General features: G+C 41.0%; 1 protein-coding gene across 3 annotated transcripts in view; it reads right to left on the minus strand.

The window, feature by feature from the left end:
* Window positions 1-25,314, minus strand: part of RASGRF2 (Ras protein specific guanine nucleotide releasing factor 2) — a 142,705-nt gene that overhangs the window by 77,262 nt on the left and 40,129 nt on the right. For 2 of the 3 annotated variants that reach the window (XM_062017545.1, XM_062017544.1), the window contains exon 2: window positions 13,675-13,781. In XM_062017545.1, coding sequence (XP_061873529.1) covers window positions 13,675-13,781 — 107 coding nt within the window. Of the gene's footprint in view, window positions 1-13,674; window positions 13,782-22,360; window positions 22,423-25,314 lie in introns of all 3 variants that reach the window. The other variant, XM_062017546.1, reaches the window with a different exon arrangement.

Consider the following 25,314-nt stretch of genomic DNA (forward strand, 5'->3'; position numbering starts at 1 on the left):
GTGGCTGATTGAGGTAATCCGGGGGTTCCTGGAGTATGGGGAGTGGAGGAAAAGTGAGGAGAGCTGCCAGGACCAGGAAGCTCTCGTGAGGGGGACAGTCCTGCTGGGAGGCAGAGCCGCAGCAACCATGGGGGATTTAAACGTTCCCCAGGGAGCGTGAGCGACCAGGAGCGCGGAGAACAGGGCTGGCAAACAGGGAGTGACGCAGCACCCAGGTGTGGAGCAGCAGTTAGGGGAGTTCACGCAGGCAGGACGAGCAGGGAGGATGGGCAGGGAACAACCCCACGGCCCGTTTAGAGAAGCAGAAGTCAGAGAAGTGCCCCAGCTTCAGCTTCAACCTAGCAAAATGGTGAGCATTTGCCTAAGGACTAAAGCTAAGGCACAGATGGACAAAACCCAGGTGAAGGTTAATGCATCCACCCAGATAGAGCTGGTTAGTAGAGAAGCTTGGGTCCAGGTGGATTGCAGGGAGTGTTTAGATTGTTTAGGGACCTATGCCTCTGAGGCAAAAATGTGTAATAGGTGCCCTCAAGTTCAAGAACTGCAGCACCTGGTGGAAGAGCTGTAGAAAACTGTGAGTAAGGTCTGTAGTATTAGAGGGGAAGAAGTGGAGATAGATGGAGGCTTCTGCAATTAGGTGCAAGCCTCCAGTGAATCCAATAAGTCATGGACCCTGGTTACAAAAAAAAGAAAGACAAAGGCTCGTCTTCAAAGCCCTCCTTCCAGAGTGCCCACTACAAATAAGTATGAGGCACTGGTGACAAGGGACTTCGATGAGCAAGCTCAAAAACGGGAAAACCCACTAAACAACCCATCAGCTGCTCCACCTGCAGTAGGTAATGGACATCGCGGGAAGAGGCGAAGGGTGCTTGTTGTGGGTGACTCACTGCTAAGGGGCACTGAGAGACCCATCTGTGGAGCAGGTAGGGAGTCAAGAGAGGTGTGCTGCCTGCCTGGGGCCAAGATCAGGGATGTGGCCGAGAGAGTACCACAGCTCGTCAGGGATGCAGGCTACTACCCCCTACTTGTGTTCCACCTAGGTATGAATGATGTCATGAGGCATGACATCTCCAGGATCCAAATGGATTTTAAATCCTTGGGGAAGCAGGTAAAAGGTAGAGGGACTGAGATTATTTTCTCCTTCATCCTGTTCACTAGAGATAAAGGAGGAGTTTGCAATGGAAAAATCAGCCAAGTGAACTCCTGGCTGAGAGGCTGGTGCTGGCGGGAAGACTCTGGGTACTTTGACAATGGATCCTTCCTTGGGGACTATAGCTTGATAGGACAGGATGGAATTCATCTCTCCCATAAAGGCACTGGATTATCTGGGAGTTAGACTAGTAAATTTAATAAAGAGGTCTTTAAACTAAGGGACTTGGGGGGTGGGAGGAGAAGCAAAACAGAACAAGCTGTCATCTCTAGCTGGGAAACAGGGCAGGACAGGGAATGCAATGATAAATGCTCTTCATCTGCACACTGGGCTGAGATGCAGAAGGCTGACCACCCTCAGGGAGAGCCAAATCAGAGAAGATCCTCCTGCATAAGTCCAGGGAAACCTGTGCATCTGTTCAGGGAAACCTGTGCATCTGTCCAGGGAAACCTGCAGTGCCTCTACACCAATGCACGCAGCCTGGGGAATAAGCAGGAGGAGGTGGAGATGTGGGTGCGATGCAGGGCTACGACCTCATTGCAGTCACAGAGACATGGTGGGACAGCTGCCATGAGAGGAGCACAGCCATGGAGGGCTATGGATTGTTTAGGGAAGACAGACTGACAAGGTGTGGAGGTGGAGTTGCTTTCTATGTGAGAGAGCAATTAATGTGTACTGAACTGTGCCTGGGTGGGAATGAGTAGTGGGTGGAGTGCTTATGGGTGAAAATTAATGGGCAGGGCAAGGCAGGTGATATGGTTGTAGGAGTTTGCTACAGGCCACCAGATCAGGAGGAGGATGTGGATGAGGTGTTCTGTGAACAGTTGAGAACTGCCTCACAATCACAGTCCCTGGTCCTCATGGGGGACTTAAAACACCCTGATATTTGCTGGAATAGCCACACAGCCAAGCACACACAGTCCAGGAAGTTCCTACAGATTGTTGACGGCAACTTCCTGTCACAGATGATCGAGGAACCTGTTCCAATGCGCAAGAAAGGAGGAAAAGGAGGTAGGAGGCCTCCATGGGTGAGCAAGGATCTGCTGGGACAACTCAGGCACAAAGCAGCCATCTATGAGAGGTGGAAACAGGGGCTGGCTTCTTGGGAAGAGTATAGGAACATTGCCAGGGCATGCAGGGGTGCAACTAGGAAGGCTAGAGCCCTTCTAGAATTAAATGTAGCCAGGGATGTTAAGGACAGCAATAAGGCATTTTTCAAGTACATCAGCAGCAGAAGCATGGCCAGGGGTAATGTAGGCCCGCTGCTAAATGCTGAGGGTGCCCTGGTGTCTGAGGATGCAGAGAAGGCCAAAGTACTGAATGCTTTCTTTGCTTCAGTCTCAGGAAGCCCAGTCTGGCAAGGATAACAGGATGGCCAGGACAGCAGAGGACTTGCCCTGGGTGGAAGAGGAAGAGGTTAAATACTTGTTGGCCAAGATTAAGGCTCATAAGTCAATGCGTCCTGATGGGATGCATCCTTGAGTGCTGAGGGAGCTGGCTGATGTGATTGCTAAGCCTCTCTCTATCATTTCTGAAAAATCATGGAGGACAGGTGAGGTGCCTGAGGACTGGAGAAAGGCCAATGTCACTCCAGTCTGCAAAAAGGACAAGAAAGATGACCCAGGAAACTACAGGCTGGTCAGCCTCACCTCCATCCCTGGAAAGATGATGGAACAACTTATCCTGAATTTTATCACTGAACATATGAAAGAAAAGATGGTTATCAGGAGGAGTCAACATGGCTTCACCAAGGGGAAATCCTGTTTGACTAACCTGATAGCCTTTAGTGAGTGCAAAACCGGCTGGCTAGATGAGGGGAGAGCAGCAGATGTCATCTACCTTGACTTCAGCAAGGCTTTTGACACTGTCTCCCACAACATCCTCATCAGAAAGCTCAAGCAGTGTGGCTTGGATGAGTGGACAGTGAGGTGGATTGAGAGCTGGCTGAATGACAGAGCCCAGAGGGTGGTGATCAATAGCCCAGAACTGAGTTGGAGGCCTGTGACCAGTGGAGGTCCACAGGGATTGACTCCAGGGCCAGTCTTGTTCAACATCTTCATCAATGACCTGGATGAGGGGACAGAGTGTACCCTCAGCAAGTTGGCTGATGCCACCAAAATGGGAAGACTGGCTGATTCCCCAGAAGGCTGTGCTGCCATTCAGCAGGATCTTGCCCAGCTTGAGAGGAACCTCATGAGGTTCAACAAGGACAAGTGCAGAGTCCTGCATCTGGGAAGGAACAACCCCATGTACCAGTAGAGGCTGGGGGTCGAACTGCTGAAGAGTAGCTCTACAGAGAGAGACCTGGGAGTCCTGATTGATAATAAACTAAATATGAGCCAGCAATGTGCCTTTGTGGCCAAGAAGGCCAATGGCATCCTGGGCTGCACCAAGAAGAGTGTGGCCAGCAAGTCGAGGGAGGTTCTTCTTCCCCTCTACTCTGCCCTGGTGAGGCTTCATCTGGAGTCCTGTGTCCAGTTCTGAGCTCCTCAGCTCAAGAGGGACAGGGAACTGCTGGAGAGGGTCCAGCGCAGGGCCACCAAGATGATCAAGGAACTGGAACATCTTTCATACGTGGAAAGATTGAGGCTGTTTAGTCTGGAGAAGAGGAGATTGAGGGGTGATCTTATTAACATTCATAAATATCTAAAGGGTGGGTATCAGGAGTTTAGGGCATCCCTTTTTTCTATGGTAGATAGTAACAGGACAAGGGGTAATGGGATGAAGCTGGAACACAAAAAGTTCCAGTTAAACATAAGAAAAAACTATTTCACTGTGAGAGTGACGGAGCAGTGGCACAGGCTGCCCAGAGGGGTTGTGGAGTCTCCTTCCTTGGAGGTTTTCAAGACCCACCTGGACATGTTCCTATGCGACCTGATCTAGGTGAACCTGCTTCTGCAAGGGGGTTGGACTAGATGATCTCTGAAGGTCCCTTCCAACCCCTACCATTCTATGATTGTATGATTCTATGAACCAACAAGAAGGGGTGTGCTGCTGGACCTGGTACTGACAAGTAAGGAGGGCCTGGTTGGGGATGCAAAGGTTGGAGGCAACCTCAGCTGCAGCAACCATGAGATGGTAGAGTTCAAGATCCTGTGTGGAAGAGGCAGAACACAACGCAGGACTGTGACCCTGGATTTCAAGCAAGCTAACTTTGGCCTCTTCAAACGCCTGCTTGGACGGATCTCCTGGGATATGATTCTAGAAGACAGAAATGCCCAAGAGAGCTGTTCAGTCTTCAAGTACCACTTCCTCTGAGCCCAGGATCAGTGTGTCCCAATGCGCAAGAAAGAGGAAAAGGAGGTAGAAGGCCTCCGTGGATGAGTAAGGATCTGCTGGGACAACTCAGGCAGAAAGCAGCCATCTATGAGAGGTGGAAACAGGGGCTGACTTCTTATATACTGGAGGGGGGCAATATGGAGTACAGCTACTACATTCAACACCTAACCTGAAAACCAAGCTTAAGTTTTAAAATAATTAGAATGATTTCCCACAGCTATCATAAAGCAAAAGTTTTCCCTTGTTGAATAGATTATAAAAACAAGAAGTGAATTTAATTCTGTTGCATTTATCGTTGTATTGTAACTACTGAAATTGTAAACAATAAATGGAAAAAAAGGTAAAACAACATACATAAAAAATCTGTCATAAAGAAAACAATGTATCTCAATTCTGCAATAAACAGTAATATAGTATGATATTCAATTTTTTCAAATTGTTCAGTAATAATCTTTCTGGTTTTGTGAGACTCCTTTTTATTTTTTTCAGAAACTACAGTACTCAATCTCTTTGCACCCTAGAAGGCACGTGAGAAAAAGTATCTGAGCCAGAAACACAGTTAGCAGTAGTTGTTTACAATGAGAGATGTTACAATGATGAAAAAGCATTCCTTAGTGCCTGAAGCACCATCTTGATCTATGTTTAATAGAAAGTCTCTTCTACCTAAACCTGGATATAGATGGGTGACAACACCTTTCTTCTATTTATCCTTTTGAATATTTTCTTCAACTTCTGCTACTAAATGTTTCCAATTCTGAATTTGGCAGATTTGGCATTGCTCTTACTCAAGACTGAGAAAAATAGCAGGACACAGAATCACAAACAGCAGCTGCAGTCAGAGCTGACTTAAGACACTATTATATATGATGTTATTCTTCTTTTCTGTTTTTTTTTTTAATATTTTAATTTTCCTCCTTTAGGTGAAGAAAATTCATGTAGGTTTTTCAGCTTCTTTAAATGCATTAAGCCAGACTTCCACAGACTTGCTTTATCAGAGAACAAGATCTTTGCTATGGCAAACTGAAATTTTTTGTTCTTTTGAGATGTACCTAGAGTGTTTTACCTTGTTAGTGGCTTTGGCCATCTAAAATGTCTCTCAGCCTGAAAATCAAACAATATTTCCTTTACTTCCATAATTAGCAGTATGAAGACTTATTTTGAAAAGCCTATGTACACCTACATTTACTGAGAATAGGCTATCCATATTTCTGCTCAAAACTGCTACTTGTTCTAGGAAAGAAAAATCACGGGATTTTTTAATAAACACATACTTCCAAAAGTGCTTTTCATACATCTCTTTGTGTGTGTGAGTTAAAGATCATCATGCTTTAAGTGCTAACCTGTATATTCAGCATAATGCCAGGAGCCTGATTTTCAGTCCGGCAAGGTTTCAGTACTGACATGATTACACATCTATACAAAATCCTTTGTTATAGAAAGTTGTACGTAAGTGTTCAAATGTTAAAGGAAGATGAAAAATGCATAAAACAACTTGTAAGCAGCCAGCCTAGATCTAGTTCTCTGTCTTGGATATTGTTTAATAAAAAGAAACAACTGCTGAAAACCACATCTTTCTGTGATTTGGTATTAACATGTTATTGAGAGAAGCAGTTCTATAAATTTATAATATATAAAAAACACTCAAAGATAGAGCACCCTGAAAGCTGAAGCCATACCTATTTCCTACTATTATTGGACTCAAACACAATATTTCAAGAAACTTAAGCTCTTATTGACTACTACCTACAACACAGAGACAGGAAGAAATTAAGACAGTCCTGAGAAAAGTAATGCATCATTTAGGCTCATGAGAAATGACATGCTCAGAAAATTTAGGAAAACTGGAGAAAGTTTAACCGATGTCTCATTATTAGGGTCTCCTTGTTGTGGTAGTAAACTGAGATAAAGGTTCCAGTAGCATTACCAGCAAATACAATTGAATTTTGTATTCAATTCAGACTGGAGTTACATTTCATTGATCACTCTATGCTAATTGTACTAAAGCTGCTCAGGCAACTGGAAGAACCAGGCATTGGATCTTAGAACACTTTATGTTCATAGTAAATTATCCTTTTGAAAGGCAAAGTGCACAATCTAATCAACTCTTTATGAAAATCAGGCGATGTGTCCTTTGGGGGCTTGGAAGACAAAAGAAATTGCCTATATCTGCACATACTAACTACCTTCTAACAGCTGTAGGACTCCTTAACAGAGGAGGAACAGCTTTCAGAGAAGTTTTTAAGTCTAAAGGCATATTAACAGCCACAAGAAGATTGACAGCTGTAAAAGCTGCAAGAGAACTTCAGTAATTCATCCCTATGACTCTAACCAAGGTGACTTGGGAGACCACCTGTACCCAAGTATGACTAACCTTTGATGAGCTCCTATATGAGATATCAAAGGACAACTATGTCTGTGAGAGCTACAGGCTCTCAGAAGGTTTACCAGAAGATGCAAAATTAAGGGAAGCTTTCAGACACACATGGATGACTGTTTAGAAAGCTATGGGTGTAGGATGGTGTGATACATGAGGAAACATGAAAAGTCCACACCCCAAATGATTTTTACTGTAAGATCCTTTTAATTGAGATGAGGAAATACCAAATGGATGAGAAAGTTTTTCAGAAGGGTGGGCCCAACAACTACAAGACATTTTGTGCACCCAAAACATGACAATTGAGGAATGGCTTACTCTATGAGCAGGGGTGTGCAGGGATGGAAGTGTTATCCTTCTTGTGTGAAAATGAGATAATCCTTAGAACACATCTCTTTAGCCAACAAATTGGAGCAGAAAGGCACCTTATCCCATTATGCAAAATAGAGAGAATTCAACAGCAGCCATGAAGCACAAACCAAATACAATGGAAAGGACACTCCTCACTGCATAAGCTCAGGCTTTACAGAGCTGTTATGAACTTCAGACAGTGTGATTGGTGGGATTTCAAATATTCCCTTAGAACATAGCTACCATGCTTTTCTACTGAACGGCCATAATTACCAGTATAACCATCACTGCTTAGGAAGTTTTGTGTCTGTCTCAAGGGGCTTAAGAAGCTTTTTGAAGCTCTGTGAAGCAGCACTGAGATATGTGTTTCCCATCACCTTTCACGCTGACAAAGGTTTTACAAACCACAGAGGTGCAAAACTTACTATGGGATACAGGGAAGAACATTTTACAATTGTGCAACAGACTTATTAGTACACTTGTCTATCCATGTTCTGCACCTATTTAGCACAGTCTATCCTGTCTTCTCATTAAACTCCTCTCTTAACTGCTTTTCTTGATGAAGGGACTCCACATCTCCATCTATACAGTTCTACATGCTAGCTATTTGAGTTGGGACCCAGAAAGTCCCTGTGTGTTTGCAGTGAGAGCAACTCACACTCCAGGCAGGAGTGTGTATGCATCATCTGGGTGTGTATGTCAGTGTGTGTGATCACTAGCCACTGTCAAGCCCACCTAGCTGATGAGCGAGATTAATCCCTAGTAAGCCAGGTGTTGAAGTTGCAGTAGGTCTAGGTTACATTATCAGAAACTCTGTGATTTGGCTACTAGAGAGCATGGAAGATCCAATCCAGCTTTGGGTTGGGAAGACCATGAGATTAGGTGGTTGACTGATGAACTCACTTGCACATATGCACTCCTGTCACAGATGGAGATGAGAACATCCAAGGGTTAATTACCAGCTAGATTGAGTGTGCAAGGCAGTTACTGGAGAGATCCACGGTGTTTGGGTCTTGGCACGTGTTTATCTGTGCAAGGTTGCGGGACCTGTGCACAGATCCACAGTGCATCACTGTGTGTGTGGTGTGGGTGTGTAAGGGAACTGAAAGTACAGGAGATCCAGGGCCAGTTATTGGAATAGACTAAATGTCTTAGGCCATGTCATGGTTTAGGACCATCAAGGGATAAAAGCCTCAAGTACAAAAGACCTGAGAATTGCTAAAGGGCAGGCAAGGCTTAATTGCCGCTTATGATCTGAGACAAAACAGACCAGGCTACTCATCTTGGGGAAGAAAACAGAAAATAATTTAATCCAACACCAACTAAAACACAACCATAAAACGCTAAAACATAACAAACACAAAACAACACATAATGGTACAACGATGAAGAATACAACCAGCCCTTTAAGACCACCTTCTCCCCACCCCTCCCCTCTTCCCAGGCTCAGAGCCTTGATCCCAGTGAACAGATCAGGGGGGCAGGGAATGGGGGTTTCAGTCACTCTATTCCTGATAGCTTCTGCCCTAGCTTTTGATTCTCCTCAGGGCAGGTGGGCTCTGCACCAGTTCTGCAGGGTCCTTCACACACACGGCGGCCCTGTATGGGCTGCTCCGACATGCATTCATCCCAAAGGCTGCAGTTCCTCTCTGGCCCCCGTGTGGGGCTGCTCTGTGGCCCGCAGGCTCTCCAGCATGGCCTGCGCCATGGCCGCCTCCTCACACAGTCTCTAGCCCATCCAGGTGCACTCACACGGAGCTGATGGTGGCTCTCAGTCCTGCCATGGCCCTGCATGAGCTGCAGGGGCACAGCTTGCATTCTTGCCACAGCTTGCAGAGGGGTCTCTGGTCTGGTGCTCCTCCTTCCTTCCTCCTTCCCTTGCTGTGGCATCCACATGGTCCCCTCCATCTTGTATCACTCTTACACCTCCTCCCAAGCGCTTCAAATTCCCATTCTTAAATATTGATGGCAGAGGTGTCAGGTTGGCCCAGCTGGGCCGGAGGTGGGTCTGAACCCAGGAGTCAGGGGAAGTCCAAGAACTCTTTAATGGGTCTTCACTGCAACCACCTCACCCTGTTACCGAGCAAAAGTAGCTCCTTGCTAAACCATGACAGGCCACTCACTAGGTGATCCACAGTTTGCTGAGAAGCAGAGAGATTCATATCTATCTATAAGTAATGAGGACGGCGTACCAGCAAGTGGAGACAGTCTGTATGCACTGGGGGCTTGTACTTCCAGCAGCCAGCAACTGGCGAGATGGAGGATCCGAGACCAGCTCCTGGACAGGCTGCATGGCTGGGCTACTTATTGGAGGGACTCATACTGTATATTTGTATTGTATGTATTTTTCCACCAACATACCTTCACCCTGATCAGTCAGGGAGGGAAACATGGGGGTTGAGGCTGCTGGTGCTATTTGTGCCTACAAGAGTGCTGAATGTTTCTCTCTGTGCTGATCCGTGCAGTCAGCTGTGTTCATATGTGCATATGTGTGATTGTTTGCATTGGAATGACATGTCCAGGCTCATTTCTGGTTCAATCTGGGCACAGGGCGCAGCAGCAGTCTCATCTCTATCAAGCCACCTTCTCTGGCAACCCCTGCCACTGTTTTGTGGACCTAGCTAGCCATTATTTGGAAGGCAGATATGAGATTGCTCTGCTCGTGTTTTAAGCATTACTCAGATTCCCTCTACCTCATTCTCAGCCAGATTCCCTCTACCTCATTCTCAGCCAGCTGGAAACTACAGCATTGTGGTTATTATGGCATCAAACCTCATTTCATGCAGTATCTCCAACAGCAAGACATTAGTAGCAAGGCATTTGCTCTGAGCTTCCAGGCTGCTCTGAGCTACCATACTGAGCTTACAAGTGCCTCCAAAATACTACATGAAATACATCCAGCGTTAGCAAGTAAAGTGTGCCAACAAATCTGAGAACAAGCCTTTTTTTTTTTTTAAAAATAGCTGGTGAGAGGGCAATGGTTCCTCATACACTTTAAACAGTGACCTAGATGAAAGAAGCACTCACGGTCCCACTCACATCCCACCCATGCATCACCGTTTCCCTTGTGCAGTGAACAAAGGTGTGTTGCGTAGATGTGCAGTGAACAGACACAGAGGAATGAAATAGATTAAAACTAAGCTGGCAAAAAATAAACAAAATCTAATGCCTTTTAGTGCAAATCAGTTTCCCAAATAAGATCACACTTGTGCCTGCATGAAAAAAGGGTTAGTAAAGGTGTGGGAATGAATGGCTGACTTATGAGAATGACAGTTGCTTCCTTCAGCAACCATGTGGGCTTATTCAGGACTAAAGCATACATGAAGCTACAGCCTCAGCACTTAAGAGTTTCCAATAAGCTAAAGTAGAAAAGTCTGAGAAATTTAATGAATACTGCATCCATTTTTTTTTTTAAAGCATTAAAAGTTTTTGAGTTAAATTTAAAAAAAAAAAAGCCAAAGAACCATAGGAGAATTTGTAAGAGGGTGAAAAGTCCACTTCAGTATATTCAGACTGAAACACTTTCTTTTTATAAGAGACTGAGTTCTGGACTTCCACAAGCAGTCATTGACAAAGGAATCAGCACTTGCCAGGAATAAACCCTCCAGCTCAGAAATGTAACTCAGAAGAAGCAAACCTTCTTATGCCACCCTGGATAATAATGAGAACTCGAAACACTGAGAATTCAAATAAAATGGAAAGAGATGAATAATAAGTATGCATGTGGAGCTCATAATGGAGTCTCATTAAAATGTACTGAACTCCACATCCCGTAGCAACCTCACAAGCCAAAAAATCTCTTAAATGAGGACAGGACACTATGGATAGCAACACAAGCAATGTGGCATCTAGCTGCAGCATGCAAGAACCTGTCAGCTCTCAGAGTGGGCAAGGTACTGCTCAAATGATAAGCTATAACATCCCACCCAGAGTGAAATCTTACAAGAAACAATACAACAGCAGCAAATTCTTTAATCATGAATTTGCATCCAGATGAAATACTTATTCATCCATAGGAGCACATGCGGTGCAGTAACATCATAACTGGTTTTTTTTTCTATGATCTGTTTATAACTTGACATATAAACAAAATATAGAAGAGATCTTGATGGCTGCAAACACATATCTGGCAAAAAAGTCATGAAAAGCAATCAAAAATTAGATTTTGTATATGTCAAGCTAAGAAAAGAAAAAAAAAGAAAACAAAAAAAAGGAAAAAATCCTCAACTATTTTGTCTCACCTAAAACAGATTACTCATGAGAAAGAGATCCTCCAGAAAGTAATTAAATATTTCCATTTCACAACGTAATCACACAGAAAAGGAGTTCCCTGGTCTATTTTCAATTTAAGGGTAGGGGAAATATTCTCAATACCTCCTAGAAATTTTACCTAGAACACCAGAGATAACACCAAAATCTATCTTCTAAGGGCCATGCAAAATGTCATTTAGCAATTCAACACAAAAACCTGACAGACTGGTCAGAATGTCTTAGGCTAGCCTCAAATGAACAGCAACACTGAAGAAGTTGCAAAAGCTTATCCCATTTTGTCAAAAACACAGGCAAACTCGGAGAAAAAAGTGTAAATCATGACACAGGCAAATTTAATCCCTGAAGCAAACTTGTTCTATTACTATTTATTACTATTTAAGTAAGGTGAAAGGAAAAAAATCTTATGCAATAATCTAAAACTACTGTTTTCACTTCTTTGTTATGTATCTCTGGTAAAATATTCAATACTTAAGTATTTATGCAACTCCAAGTTGTTTTGGTAGACACAACATAAAGCAAATAAAAGCAGCATCAAATGACACAGAGAAGTATCATAACAATGAGAGAACCACAGCAACATACAATGCTCCATGTTTAGCAACTGAATTTCAGATTTTTTTTTTTGTCACTTCTTGATATTTTGTTCAAGAAAAGAATTCTAGAACAAGAAAAGTTATGTCCAAGCCCCTGGAAAATTTTTCCAAGAAATTTAGAGACTTATGTAGAAAAGTAGATTAAGAAAATCTCTCAAATTACGTAGGCCCTGAGACTATGCCTCACTGTGGTGTCCACAGTTCAATACTATTAGGGCACAAATAAAGGGGGAAAGGTCAAAAAAGAGACTGACATAAAAAGGCTGATTTTGCTTACAACAGACATCCAGTTGCCTTCAGAAAACTGCATTGCTAACTTTCTGGTGGAATCAAAATTCAGACAGCCTGACTTTGAACCTCATGAGCACCTTCTTACCAAGTTTAAATTGTCAGTATTTTTGACTGTGTGTTGGTTAACATTGTCCTAATTATCTGTTAAGTTCTGCCTTGAAAATCGGTATGTGATATGCCTCCAGACTGAACTGCCCTGACAAAAATTTAAAGTATTATGGAGCTCTTCTTGCTTATATGCCTTTTACATTAGGCAAAGGACAAGAAGAAAAGTACCCTGAGAATACAAGAGCTGTAGGATTCTGCTTCCTTCAAATGCCTTTACTACAAAGCAAAAAGTTATGTCTCTTTCTTCACTTGCTTTCAGCTGAACTCCACAAAAGAAAATGACCCAGACCCAGAGACAAGGTAATGCTTCCCTTTTCCCTCAACAATATAAGACTGTCCACTGGTGGATATGCTCTCCTGAGATCGGTTGAGAGTTCAAAGCCTCATACCCTCAAGACATGAAATACTGCATTCCTCTACAGGGCTACCAGGCAACTTAATACAACTCAGCAGGTGCTTTCCAAGAAAGGATGAGACCTCCTTCAGTTAGGTATAAATGCTAAGAAGAATGTGCAGAGCCCTGGCAACACAAGACTTCAAGCTTCAGGGCCTCATTTCACAAGTTCTAAATTAAAAACTACTAGCTGGTGGTGCTCATTTTTAGTTATAAATCAAAATCACTTCTGTTTACATGGCTCATGTCCTAAGCAATTCAGAAACTGCCTGGTTCCTTATGCGTTACCATGGCACTGTAGATTAGCTGAGGTGAGTGTATATGAGAGGAGGATGGAGAAAGTGCATTTCAGCAAAGATATTTGCCTCTGCAAATTGTTTCACAAACCTTCAGTTAGATGATTTTTAGATTATAATGTATACCTTGTCCATTTACCTTGAAGACCTTTACTCAAAGAAAGATTATTGTTCAAGGCTTCAGTTTCAAAGTCAAAATTTTATTTGTCACACTTTATCATCATAATGGTTTGACCTCGTTTCTATATAAAACCTTTCAAGAAACACTCATTTGGAATATCACTTACTTTTTCACACATTAGCTCTAGCAATCCTAAGGGCTATAAAGAGTATTATTCTTGAACTAATTTCATTTAGAACACAATCACTTGTGAATGATAAAAGATAGTGATACAAGCATGGATGGTAAAGGCATTTTTTTTCCTACAACACCCTTGAATCTCCAGGAATACATATCTAATGCCCTGTAACATTTATTTCTATTTAGAGAGTGAATTTAGATTTTTTAACTATTATCATTTATATACAATAAAATGAAGCCGAGGATTAAAAATCAGGTTTCATACCTAGCTTGGTGAATTGCTTCTACCCATTCATCTCCATCAACTTCATCCTCACAACGGAGCTCCAGTGGCTTCTGCCCTTCATGGCCAAAAAGAACAGTAAAGTAGTGCTGCAAATTAGAATGAGAGAAAAAAGTGTTCCTTAACTCTTCTAAATTAAAAAGATACATTAAACTTAAAAAACAAAACAAACCAACTAATTTTTTAACACATCTCATAGTGTTGCCAGCCCTACGAAGATATGTTTTAAGATATTAGTCATGAAACATGGACTGAAGTTGAAACTATATCCTTAACATATTCCCCTGTGTATCAAAGTAATAGTTTTCATGATACTTATCATTAAGTTATTGTTCTTAAGCTCCTACATACAAAGCAACAAAGCAGCTTCTACAGTGGAATACAATAGTGTGACTGAAGTGATGTGTCAAGTAACTAGTTTTCCTTTGCTTAATTTTTTTCTTAGATATCAGCAGAGGACAACACATCTGGAACTGCTACCAGTTCCTTACAGAAATGCAGATTGTGCACTGGCTCTAATTTCCTCACCTTTGCAAAAGAACAAGCTAGGTGTCCCTTCTCACTCATCACACCCTTCAAATATTTTTGCCCTTCTTTCAAGAAGCCTCACCTGTAATTGTCATTGCCACGACTTTTTGTTTTAACAAGAAAATGCTATTCACCCAAATAGTGTTACATTCTTTGACAGCATTTCTTACTTGGAAGATGTTGCCCACAGTATGTTCCATAGAACACACAGGAGGGGAGAACTTCCAGTCATCCACCTTTACATCCATTTTACAAGGCTGGTCATTTACAACCTCATTTTGCACAGCTTGCACACTAAGTTACAGACAGGTAGCAAACAGAATTCTTCCAACTTAGATTAACACAGGTGAGAAACTATTCTAAGTAAATGCACACCTGTAATTTCCATGGGTGCTTAAAGTGTACTCATTAGTGAGACAGCTGTTTCACAGTCAAAGGGACTAGTGAAGGACTTGCCCATGTATAAAACTGCCTGGTTATCTAATGTGATCCAGGAGCTCTTACAGCTAATATCTTTGCAATAGATCACTCAATTTCCTAGAACTTCTCTATCCCTCTTCCATCTTCATCCCGGTTAACAGTGAACCAAATATAACAACATGTGGCAGCAAACATTTTACTCTCTTTGTCAAACCCCCAGCTTGGCTAATAATGCCTCTCTGAGCCAAATACCATGCTCAAGATCAAGGAAATACAAAATACCTCAGTATTAAAAGACATTTCCCAGGCAGGAGGAACATAAATAGAAACAGAAGGGATGAAATTTTACCTATGGAGAATTACCCTGCAGATACTGTTGACACTGATAATGCATTTTGTGCATACAGAAAGAGATTATTTCAACCATGTGTTTGCTCCTTCTGAAACATCTGGCAGCCTGCTGTGCATGTACAACACACAAGTTGGCTGTGCAGCATGTACAAGAGCAGCTTCAACACACCATCCAGATGCACCAGATTCACTACGCTGGCTCTCACACTATCTATGCACCTGTATTTGCATGGAGGTTTGTGCCTGGGGACCTCACATTTACAAAACCCAGCTGCCTCTGTGGATCTCAGTAGACTCATACATTTGGTTTCTTTTCAGGTAATGTGAATATGTATGATGGCATTCTATAAAGAGAAAACTATTAATTTGTGCATTAAATAAATTACTAAACACCATTACATGTATACAAAACATAGAGCATTCATGTTTAACAGGTTACACAAAGAAAGTGTAGGCTCAAATCTGTTAAGTTTCAGAGCAACTTCAGAGTACAGATGAGGATCAATCAGTCACTAAAAGGACAGTCCTAGAAAATTGTAGGTTTTCAACAGTGCATAAGACTTAAACTTGAATACCGTGAATAGAACGAAGCATTTGATCAGGTCCATAGGCTTCTCCATAGCAATGACAGATAAAAACTTTTATAACAATAAAGTGCAGTTTAAAACAATCTACAGGACAGTGCAAAGTGCAAGATTACATCCAAATGTACTGTTTACAGATTGGAATAGCCTATTTATGAAGGTATATTTAAAGATAAATCATACTGTTCAGAGCTGCATTTTATGTAACCGGTTATTTGTGTTTCATAAAGATGCTACATATAAAATTAGAATGAATATACAAGTGTGGACAAGCACTGGATTTAATCCCATTGTGTAAAGATTCAAGTTTATGGGAGAGACAATATTAGTTTTCCCTACTTTTTATTTTACAGTGCGATAACTCAGACTTCTTCCAAGCAAGGCTTTCAGTGATCTCATGTCACGGAATTTAGACTTTGAGGTGTGCAGTTACTATGGTGATAGGCACAATATAAATGCTTAGATAGTTGAGAGAATGCACAAATTAAAAAAAAAAAAAAAAAAATAGAGGGGTAGCATAGTAGGACTGGACTCTATGGAAGCCAAAGGTAAATTATAAAAGGTGTTTATTTTCAGAGGCTACTTTAAAATAGTCATCTACATCATCTAACCTCTCTCAAACATGCATATTGCACTCTGGCATGGGTATCAACTATCACATCATTTACCCAGAAGCAGTCAACTCTACAGTAAGCGATGTGCAAGCAAAATATCATAACATGACTAGAAAGAATCTCAAAGTCATCCTCACATTCTCTTTTTAAAATAAATATTGCTCATTCACAAAACTAATTTTAGACAAGAAAATCAGATGGTATTTGTGATGCATTATTAGATTTTTAATTTGGTAATGTATGTGAGTGGGCCTATATACATACATATTTATATACACACAATATTATTTTAGCACTGCTACTTGATCTGCTAAACAGCTCAGCTTCCACATCACTGCAGTACATCACAGGTAAAAAACACCATTCTGCATGCACATTAGTAGTTTCTTGATGGTATAACAGAAACTAGGACACAACTACAGGACACATTTGTGTCAACCATCCTCATGATCATTCATCATGTCTGTTGGACTAGCAGGTAACCACTCATGTTTCAAGTTAAGCCCTTGGTTCCTTTGGACAAGTTTTTTATTATTTTGTATTCTGAAAATCATCAGACTCACAGAAGATAAAATGAACATTCTGTATTTTGACATAAAGCAAATTCAGTCCTTTCATTTAATCTTTCCACTATACAAGCAAAATGTAAAGTCTTTGTTTCAATAAAACTGTCTTTGGCAGAGTTCTCCAAAGCAAAGCTTAGAAAAATAAAGGGAACATTTCATGTCTTTTCACAGGTATGAAGGCACTATCTTGAAGGAAAGAATGGTGGGATCAAGATGCATCAAGAATATTGTGGCGTATCATTTCTCTGATTTGTATCTAGTGCTAATCAGAGTTTCTTGCTACAATGAAAAGGGAAGACTAAAGAATGAGCTTACAAGAGGCACCTTCATTTCAGAAACAAGACTGGAAGATTAAGACCCTGAATGAAAGAAGTCCTGTACCAAAGTATAGGTTCTTTTTCTGGGCTTGTAAATTACTGTAGTGTGGTAGCAGCTATTTGCCTATGAACTGCTTTTCCCTAAAATATTCTTACTAAATATAACCAAAAAAAATTCTCTTAATAATATACTGTTAAAATACTATATTTAAAGCTTAAATGTGGCATGATTTCATTAGATGCTCTTCCCCGATCTTTCAGTGACTTACTGCAGAGTCTTGGTTTAATCATTCAAATCGGGACTTCAAGAGTAATTTTAAAAGAAAATTCCAGCCATCAATATTGATAAGAAATTGAGACTATCAATGCAAAAACAACTGAGAACAGTTAGTCTGTGTACTAAGTTTGCTACCAAAATTGGGAGCTGTCAAAAATTGTAATTTAGGCCCATCAGGGAACAAAAGACCACAATTGGCCTCAAGTACCAAAGACCTGAGGATTGCCAAAGGGCAGGGAGAGCTTAATTGCCGCTTAAGGTTCAGGACAAAACAGACCAGGTTACTCGGCTTGGGGAAGAAAACAGAAAATAATTTAATCCAACACCAACTAAAACATAACCTTAAAACCCCAAAACATAACCAACACAAAACAACACAGAGTGGTACAGCAATGAAGAGTCCGACCAGCCCTTTAAGACCACCTTCTCCCTACTCCTCCCTTCTTCCCAGGCTCAGAGTCCTGATCCTGGTGTCTTTATCTCCTCCCCCCACTGAACAGCTCAGGGGGAAGGGAATGGGGGTTTCAGTCAGTCTATCCCTGATAGCTTCTGCCATTTGTCTCTCCTCAGGGCAGGTGGGCTCTGCATCAGTCTTCCCTGCACATCCATGGGGTAACTCACACACACGGCAGCCCTGCACGGGCTGCTCCAACGCGCATTTATCCCAAAGGCTGCAGCTCCTCTCTGCCTCTCTTGTGGGGCTGCTCTGCGGCCCGCAGGCTCTCCAGCACGGCCTGTGCCATGGCCGTCTCCCCACACAGTCCCTCGCCCGTCCAGGTGCACTCACATGGAACTGCTGGTAACTCTCAGGCCTGCCATGGCCCTCCATGGGTTGCAGGAGTACAGCCACATTCTCACCACGGCTTGCAGAGGGGTCTCTGGTCTAGTGCTCCTCCTCCCTTCCTCCTTCTCTGACTGTGGAATACGCGTGCTCATCTCCATCTTTTATCACTCTTGCACCTCCTACCAGCACTTCAAATTCCCATCCTTAAATAGTGATGGCAGAGATGCCAGACTGGCCCAGCCGGGCCAGAGGTGGGTCTGAACTCAGAAGCTGGGGGCGAGTCCAAAAACTCTTTACTGAGTCTTCACTTCAACACCCTCCCCCTGTTACCAAGCAAAAGCAGCTCCTCGCTAAACCATGGCAGGAGCCTTAATCAAAGTCTGTCTTCAAGGAGACACATTAGAAAGTTTAATCATTTGCTGTACCTTTAAGGCTTTAGTTCATTACCTGATGTTTATAAGAGCATGTTATCTTTGAGGTTAAAATGTTTCTTGTTCTTAACTTCTAAAGACTAATTCTATTCTAATTGTTTCATTTCAGAATTTCAAGCACCAGCAAATATTGAACAGAAGAAGACAATCCCTGCAGCAATTGAACACTCCTCAATAATCCTTGAAGGAAAAGCAGCAAGCAGCAGTATAAATCAAAACAGCTTGTAATATTCAAGGACATGTTAACTTACAAAGTTATCATCAGATGTGTTCTACTGACAGTATTTAGTCCAGCTTCTCAAATACAAAACATTACACATATTCTGTATTTCTTACATCCTTGATAAAGCGAAGGAAAAGAAGGGAATATGTTTGGAAGAAGGCAGCATTCCAAAAAGGGAACAAGAGTAAAAGGATGAGTGTATGGAGGTGAGAGAAGTGTCTAAGGGAGAAGAAAACAATCCTTCCCCATCACTGAATCAGTAGCATGTTAATGGGAAGGACATTATTGATGTTAATGTCAAGGAGACTATTGTGCCTAGAGTCAAGAGAAGGCAAATGCCTAGGCTGGGTTTTTCCACATCCTGAGACCTGTGGTGCCACTGGCATTGGCAAAAAAATTGTAGCCCACAGTTGTTAAATTAGAATGAGAACGGATGAATGACAGGAGGGTAAAAACCATGACAATTTTTAAAAAGTTTCTAAGGAGATCCACAAAGCCCATACACTTCATGTTTGTATCACCTCAATTAGTAGAGGCTACAATGAGAAAAGGATTCATGGACATCAGAATTAATAGGATATATTTGGCATGAGTCAGTATGGCTTTATGAAAAAGCATATCATCTCCTTTAAACCTAGTGGAGCTCTCTGATGGGTTCAACAAGCATTTGGATTACAATGATACGGTTTTCAAAATGCTTTTGACAGGTTTTAGGGAAGCTAAGATCTAAAACTTAAAACATTCCTCCATGGATAAAAAAGAAAAAAACCAATCTGACCAAAAGTGAGGAAACAGAGATGGAATATTGGACCATCTGTCAGTTCTTACTGTGGAACAAGGTCATCAAAGGACTTCCTTGGGGAATTCTGTTGCAGACTGGGACAGAGAAGACAAAGGATTACAAAGTTTTTTAATTATTCAAGATAGTAATGATGAGAACCTATTATGAAAAACTGCAGATTCAACACTGGACGGTAAAATAGCGGAAAAAATTAATTGTACACAAATGTAAAGTGACACATGTGAGGAGAAACATTCCAAGCTTCACATGTGAAAAGATGGGCTCTGTGCTTAGCACTACCACTTGGAGTAAGACCTTGGCATAATTTCCATGAAAACACCAGACCAATGTTCAGCAGCTACCAAGATAAAAGCAAAGCAGAGTGCAAGGGATGATTAGGAAAGAAACAGAGAAAAGTAGACAAGGCTGTTACACTACGAAATGAATACTGTGAGTAGTTTTGTACTCTTCAGTACAAAGAAAGGAAAATCATTGGAATACAACATGGGTCTACAAAATCAGAAGAGATATGAAATGGACAGACAGGGATCCACTGTTCATCTTCTCTTCCAATTAAAAAAAATAATCCATTGCATGAACATCATAGAAACCACCTTCAAAACAAACAGAAGAAAGTGGTTTTATGCAGTTGGTAGTAAACTGGTGTTGTGCCTTGACAAATGAAGTGATAAAGGCACTGTCACTGGGTTGCTGAGAGATCAGAGAGTTCACTGTACAAAAATTGTAGACTACTGAACACACAGAATTTCTGTATTCAGAATTAAAACAGTCAGGAAGTTGAAAAAATAGAAGGTTAAAGCCATCTCAGAAGAGAGGAAAAGGAAAACAGAACATATACCTAAGCTGATCCCTTCCCAGCATGTCCTGTGGCCACAACGTGAGATAGGATTTTAGACTAATAGGACATTTGGACCACTCAAATAAAGCCTTCCTCATAGTCTTACGGGACCTAATTAAAACTTCACTGTGAGTCTTTCAAATGGCTTTGCACTTTATTATAAACTAGATACACCGGCATATTCATGAGGCACTGGCTCACTAATTGTCAGTGTTCTTCTTGCACATTTTGGGTTTGATTTTGATTATTTCAAAAAATAAAGAGGTAATTTACAATATTGGCACAGAGTCACTGCAATATTTCAACTTATGTGTTTCTTTATGGTGTCATCCAGGGATTAAGGGTTTTTTTTTCACCTTAACATTACTTCATCACCCTGGTAGATAGAAATCTGGTATTGAACAGGACAACAGAGAAAAAACTTCTGGAGGTAAATGAGAATAAGGTTTTTATTTACCAAGCCACTGGCTCAAGAACATATTAGGAGGCACTGTTTCAGATCTCCATCTCCTACACTGAGGAAATTCAGAGGTGAGCTGTAGTATTTGTTCTGTATTTGGTTTAATGCCCTGTATCATATGGTAAATGAGATGGCTTGATGTCTTCTCTCTTTAACCAATATTGAATTAGTCAAATTTATAGCCTGCTGCTTAAAATCTATTCTGGCATCTGACAGTGAATCACCATCCTGAGCCATTCTGCAAATATTATCTGGGCCATGAGTGACAGCATTCTGAGGTCATTATATTTAAATATTAAAACAGTAGTTACAGAATTAGGAAGATTATCCATGAACACACCCCGTTTTATAAAGTCTAACTATATCAAGAAAAAAGTATCATATCAACTTTCATGTAAAATAGAAATCAAGGAATACACAAAGGTCACTGCAAACCTTAATCCTCCAGCAACTCTGTTGACTGGCACCAAAATTTTGCCAAATTGCAATGGTTATAGCATTTATTTTCATGGATGAGAGAATCAGACTAATACGGCCCCATCTGCTATATTTTCGATGCAGACCATTTTTACTTCAACAATAGTTAATCAACAGGGAAAAAATCAGCCACAGAAAAATTCACAAAGTAAAGCCTTCAAGAACTGATACAACACAGTAAGCACAGATAAATTATTCACTAATAGTAAACTGAACATGAGTACCACTGTCTCTCTCAAACTGCATTTGACACTGTCCAGCGGGAATTTCCTGCCAGAAACTGCAAGCTGCTTGCCTAGAAGGCTGTGTATTACCTAGCTGCAGGACACTTTCCCTCTTCTCACAACATTCATTACAGTTGCTGGCTCCAGTGCCTTGCACTGAACAGAAATAAGTTTTATAACGGAAGTATGGGACTGGAAATCAGGACAGTCAGGTTAAGCGGCTCATTTTGGTCAGAACTCTGTTATACACAAGTCAGTTCTAAAGGCTTTTTGACAGCTAACTTGAGATTTACACTGCATCACCATGCTTGAATCTGGCAGAACAAATCCACAAATCCCCTCATTTAACTTTTTAGAGACCTGAAAGGCTGCATCCAAACACCAGTACATTCACTAACAAACATTTACAGCATTCTCAAAACTGCCACCTTCCTGCACATCCTTAGCCTCTCCTCCCACATGTAAGGTCTTCTGGGACTCTCACTGAGACATTTCTACATTTGAGTTCCCTGGGTGACTGATGCAGTAGCTGTGCCCTGAAGGTACTTCCTACAGGTTGAATTTCTGCAAAGTGAAATATATTTTCTGTAAACCACAGGCAAATAAAACCTGTGTAAATCAAGAGACAGGCAAAACTTCTCTCAATATCTATTGTGCTCACCACTGCCGGCCCTCAATCCCATTCTTAGGATTCTCGCTTTTCCAAGCACTGGAAAAAGAACACGTCACTTTGGTCTGCAGATTCCACACCAATAAAATCTCTTAATTTTACCTGTCACTTGTTGCCTCAGATCCCTTGCAGTCCTCAGTTTCTTTGCAACACATTCCTTATTCCTTTAAAAGAAAATATTTTCTTTTAAAAGTCACATTTTAATCATAGTTTGAGATCTTTTCAGGACACAGACATTCAACCTGTATTTTTAAAGTTCACCAAATGGTCAGATATACACGTTGGGACCATGATCTCCTGTGATGAAATGTCTGCAGTGCAAATGACAGAAATGGAGCACAGAAATCCAGTTACCCTTACTGATCCCCAGCATAGAGGCTGGGGACACAGCACTTAAATTCTTGTCTCTACCTCCATTTCTCCTGTGTGTCATTAGCCACCTTTCCACTGAGGCCAAAGAGGAGGAAAGGAACAGTCAAGCTAAGCCAAGTTCTGGTCCCTCGTCAAGCAGCACACAGCTAAAGGGAATGAAGATTACAGCCCTATCACAGAACTAAGCACAACACAGCATTAGTAGAAAAATGTGCTGTTCAAAGTGATGAAAAAAGGAGAGATGGGGGGAAATAGTGACAACAGAGAATACAGTAATTGGTGGCAGTTTTATATATTTGTCAAGAATTAGATTTTTTCTGTTTTGTTCTTTTTTTTTTCCTGTCTCATCCCTTCACCATTCTTACTAACCTTAACCTTTCTCCAAGTACTGACTTTCCTTCCTTGTCCAAACAACAGACAGAGCACGTTATTCGGTTTTCTTGTCTGAAATCTGATGATGCAGAGTTCCTCCTTGTGAATTAAGCTATAAACTATCTTAGCAGTTGTTTTACCCTGTAAAATACATCCCTGCATTTAAGATGAAACTTTGAAGGCCATGAGGGACATTTATAATATTCTACTCTGAGGACTGTGTAATATAGACCAGAAAAATCTCATCATGCAAGTTCCTGCATCATACAGGATTAAGGTGAGACACAGATTCTCTTTAATAAATTCTAACATAAAAAGTAATGAAAACTCCACATCAGCTCATAATCAGTTGTTCCAAGTATTAAATTATGTTCATTACTAAAAATACAAAACCTAATTTTAAATAATGAGTAAACAGATAAACAATAAAATTATATAATGCGCCTCAGTTTTGAAGACTGAATCCATACAGTGTGTACTGCAAGAGTGGAGCCTGGGTTTCTTGGTAAACAACATCACATACACAAAATACGTTTAAAAAATACTTCAAATCTTGCACATAAACAATTTTTAAAGAACAAGTAATTTTTAAGTATTAATTTCACAGAAGCAGATTAATTGTATGGCTTCCTAATTATATTCTAAAGAGATGCAAACACAAGATTTGTCATTTTTAAAGCTCATTATAGAGAGTAACTAATCTTCTAACTCCTCTACAGGGGAAGAATTATGGTGCCCATTTTAGATGCAAGGATATGTCAGAAGATGCCCAAATATAGATCATCTGTAAACGAGTTCAACTCAAGATTTCTATAAACAGAGCTTCTCTCCCTGAAGTGAGCCAACATACAATAGGGAAGTAAGAAAAAGAAGTCAGCACATCCTAGACCTTGTTACATCTCTGTTATATATAATCATTTTTATCTATAAAGAGCTTCAGAAAAAAAAAAAAAAACCAAAACAAAACAGTCAAAATCTCAAGCAACTGCAGTATTCTGTGAGATGAGGGATCTGAATGATTTTATGACATGGAAAAAAGTATTTTTGGTGTTACCATGCTCACTGACAGCCCTATTCTCTGGTTAACTAGCCCTTGGTGTTGCAGCCTGGATGCAACCTAGTAAAAAAGTGGGAAGAAAGTTGATACAATCTAGTTTAAAGTAAGAGGTTATTTCAACACCAGAAACACAGTTTCCTGTCTAGACCTTCACCTGTTTACTCACACTCCACCAAAAGGCACACTGGCTGGTCTATTCACCTGGACCAAACTTGTGAGGCCAAAGAGTAGCATCCAAGAAGCTCATGAACTCCACAGAGCTGAAAACAGTGCTCAGCTAACTATAACTCACCTAGAAACATGTTCTTCATTAAACTTAGATTTCCCAACCTCATTCCCAAAGACTGTAAGTAGAAAAGCAGTACTTACCTATTTGGAAGGAACCAGAACCAAGCCTATTTGTGTACCTGGATATTCAAGACCACCATTTGACTGCTCTGTCTCAAAATTACTTGAGTATACACAGTATTCTCGGATACACAGAGTAAGAAAGAGCTTACCCTGTCACAGGACATGAAAGATCCAGTGGTTGAGTCCTGTCATACCTCATCCACTAGGAAATATTTGGATCTAATTTTTGTGACACCTCCATACACATTCTTGTAACCGCTGTCCTTTAACTTCTCCAAATTTTCATCAATGACCAAAAAAAATTAAAATGCAGTGAACTTCACCTTGGTCAAGGCACAATTGAGATGACTCAGTTTATACGGCAATCCTTTCCTAATCCTCAGTGGTGTTATTTCAACTTCTGACAATCCACTGTCAACCCCTGGTTTTGTACAAGGATTCACTGAAATTTCCTTAACTGATGAAGCTGTTTAGACATGTTGTACCAGTAAACCAAAAATAATCCAATCAACTAACCCACCCTGCACATATAAACAAAAACCTCACACTGACAAGAGTGTCACATCCACTAACATTTTATATGAAGGACGAGAACTGAATTGTACTGTAGAAGTGGTGAACCAAAAACTAGGTTTCAAAAGTTGGCTGGAGATTGCTGAAATGTGATCATGGCTCACAGAATCATAGAATCATAGACTCATAGAATGGTAGGGGTTAGAAGGGACCTTTAGAGATCATCTAGTCCATGTAAAACAAAATTATTTTTAGGTTATAAAAGCAATAATATCAGAGATGGAATCCACACTTTATAATAGTTACTGTCAAAGATCCACTTAAGCATATAGTATTTATTTTCAAGTTTTTACCAATATCTCTCAAATAATGTTAGCTGTGATCAATTCAA

This window comes from Colius striatus, chromosome Z (assembly GCF_028858725.1).
Source record: "Colius striatus isolate bColStr4 chromosome Z, bColStr4.1.hap1, whole genome shotgun sequence".
NCBI classification, from domain to species: domain Eukaryota; kingdom Metazoa; phylum Chordata; class Aves; order Coliiformes; family Coliidae; genus Colius; species Colius striatus.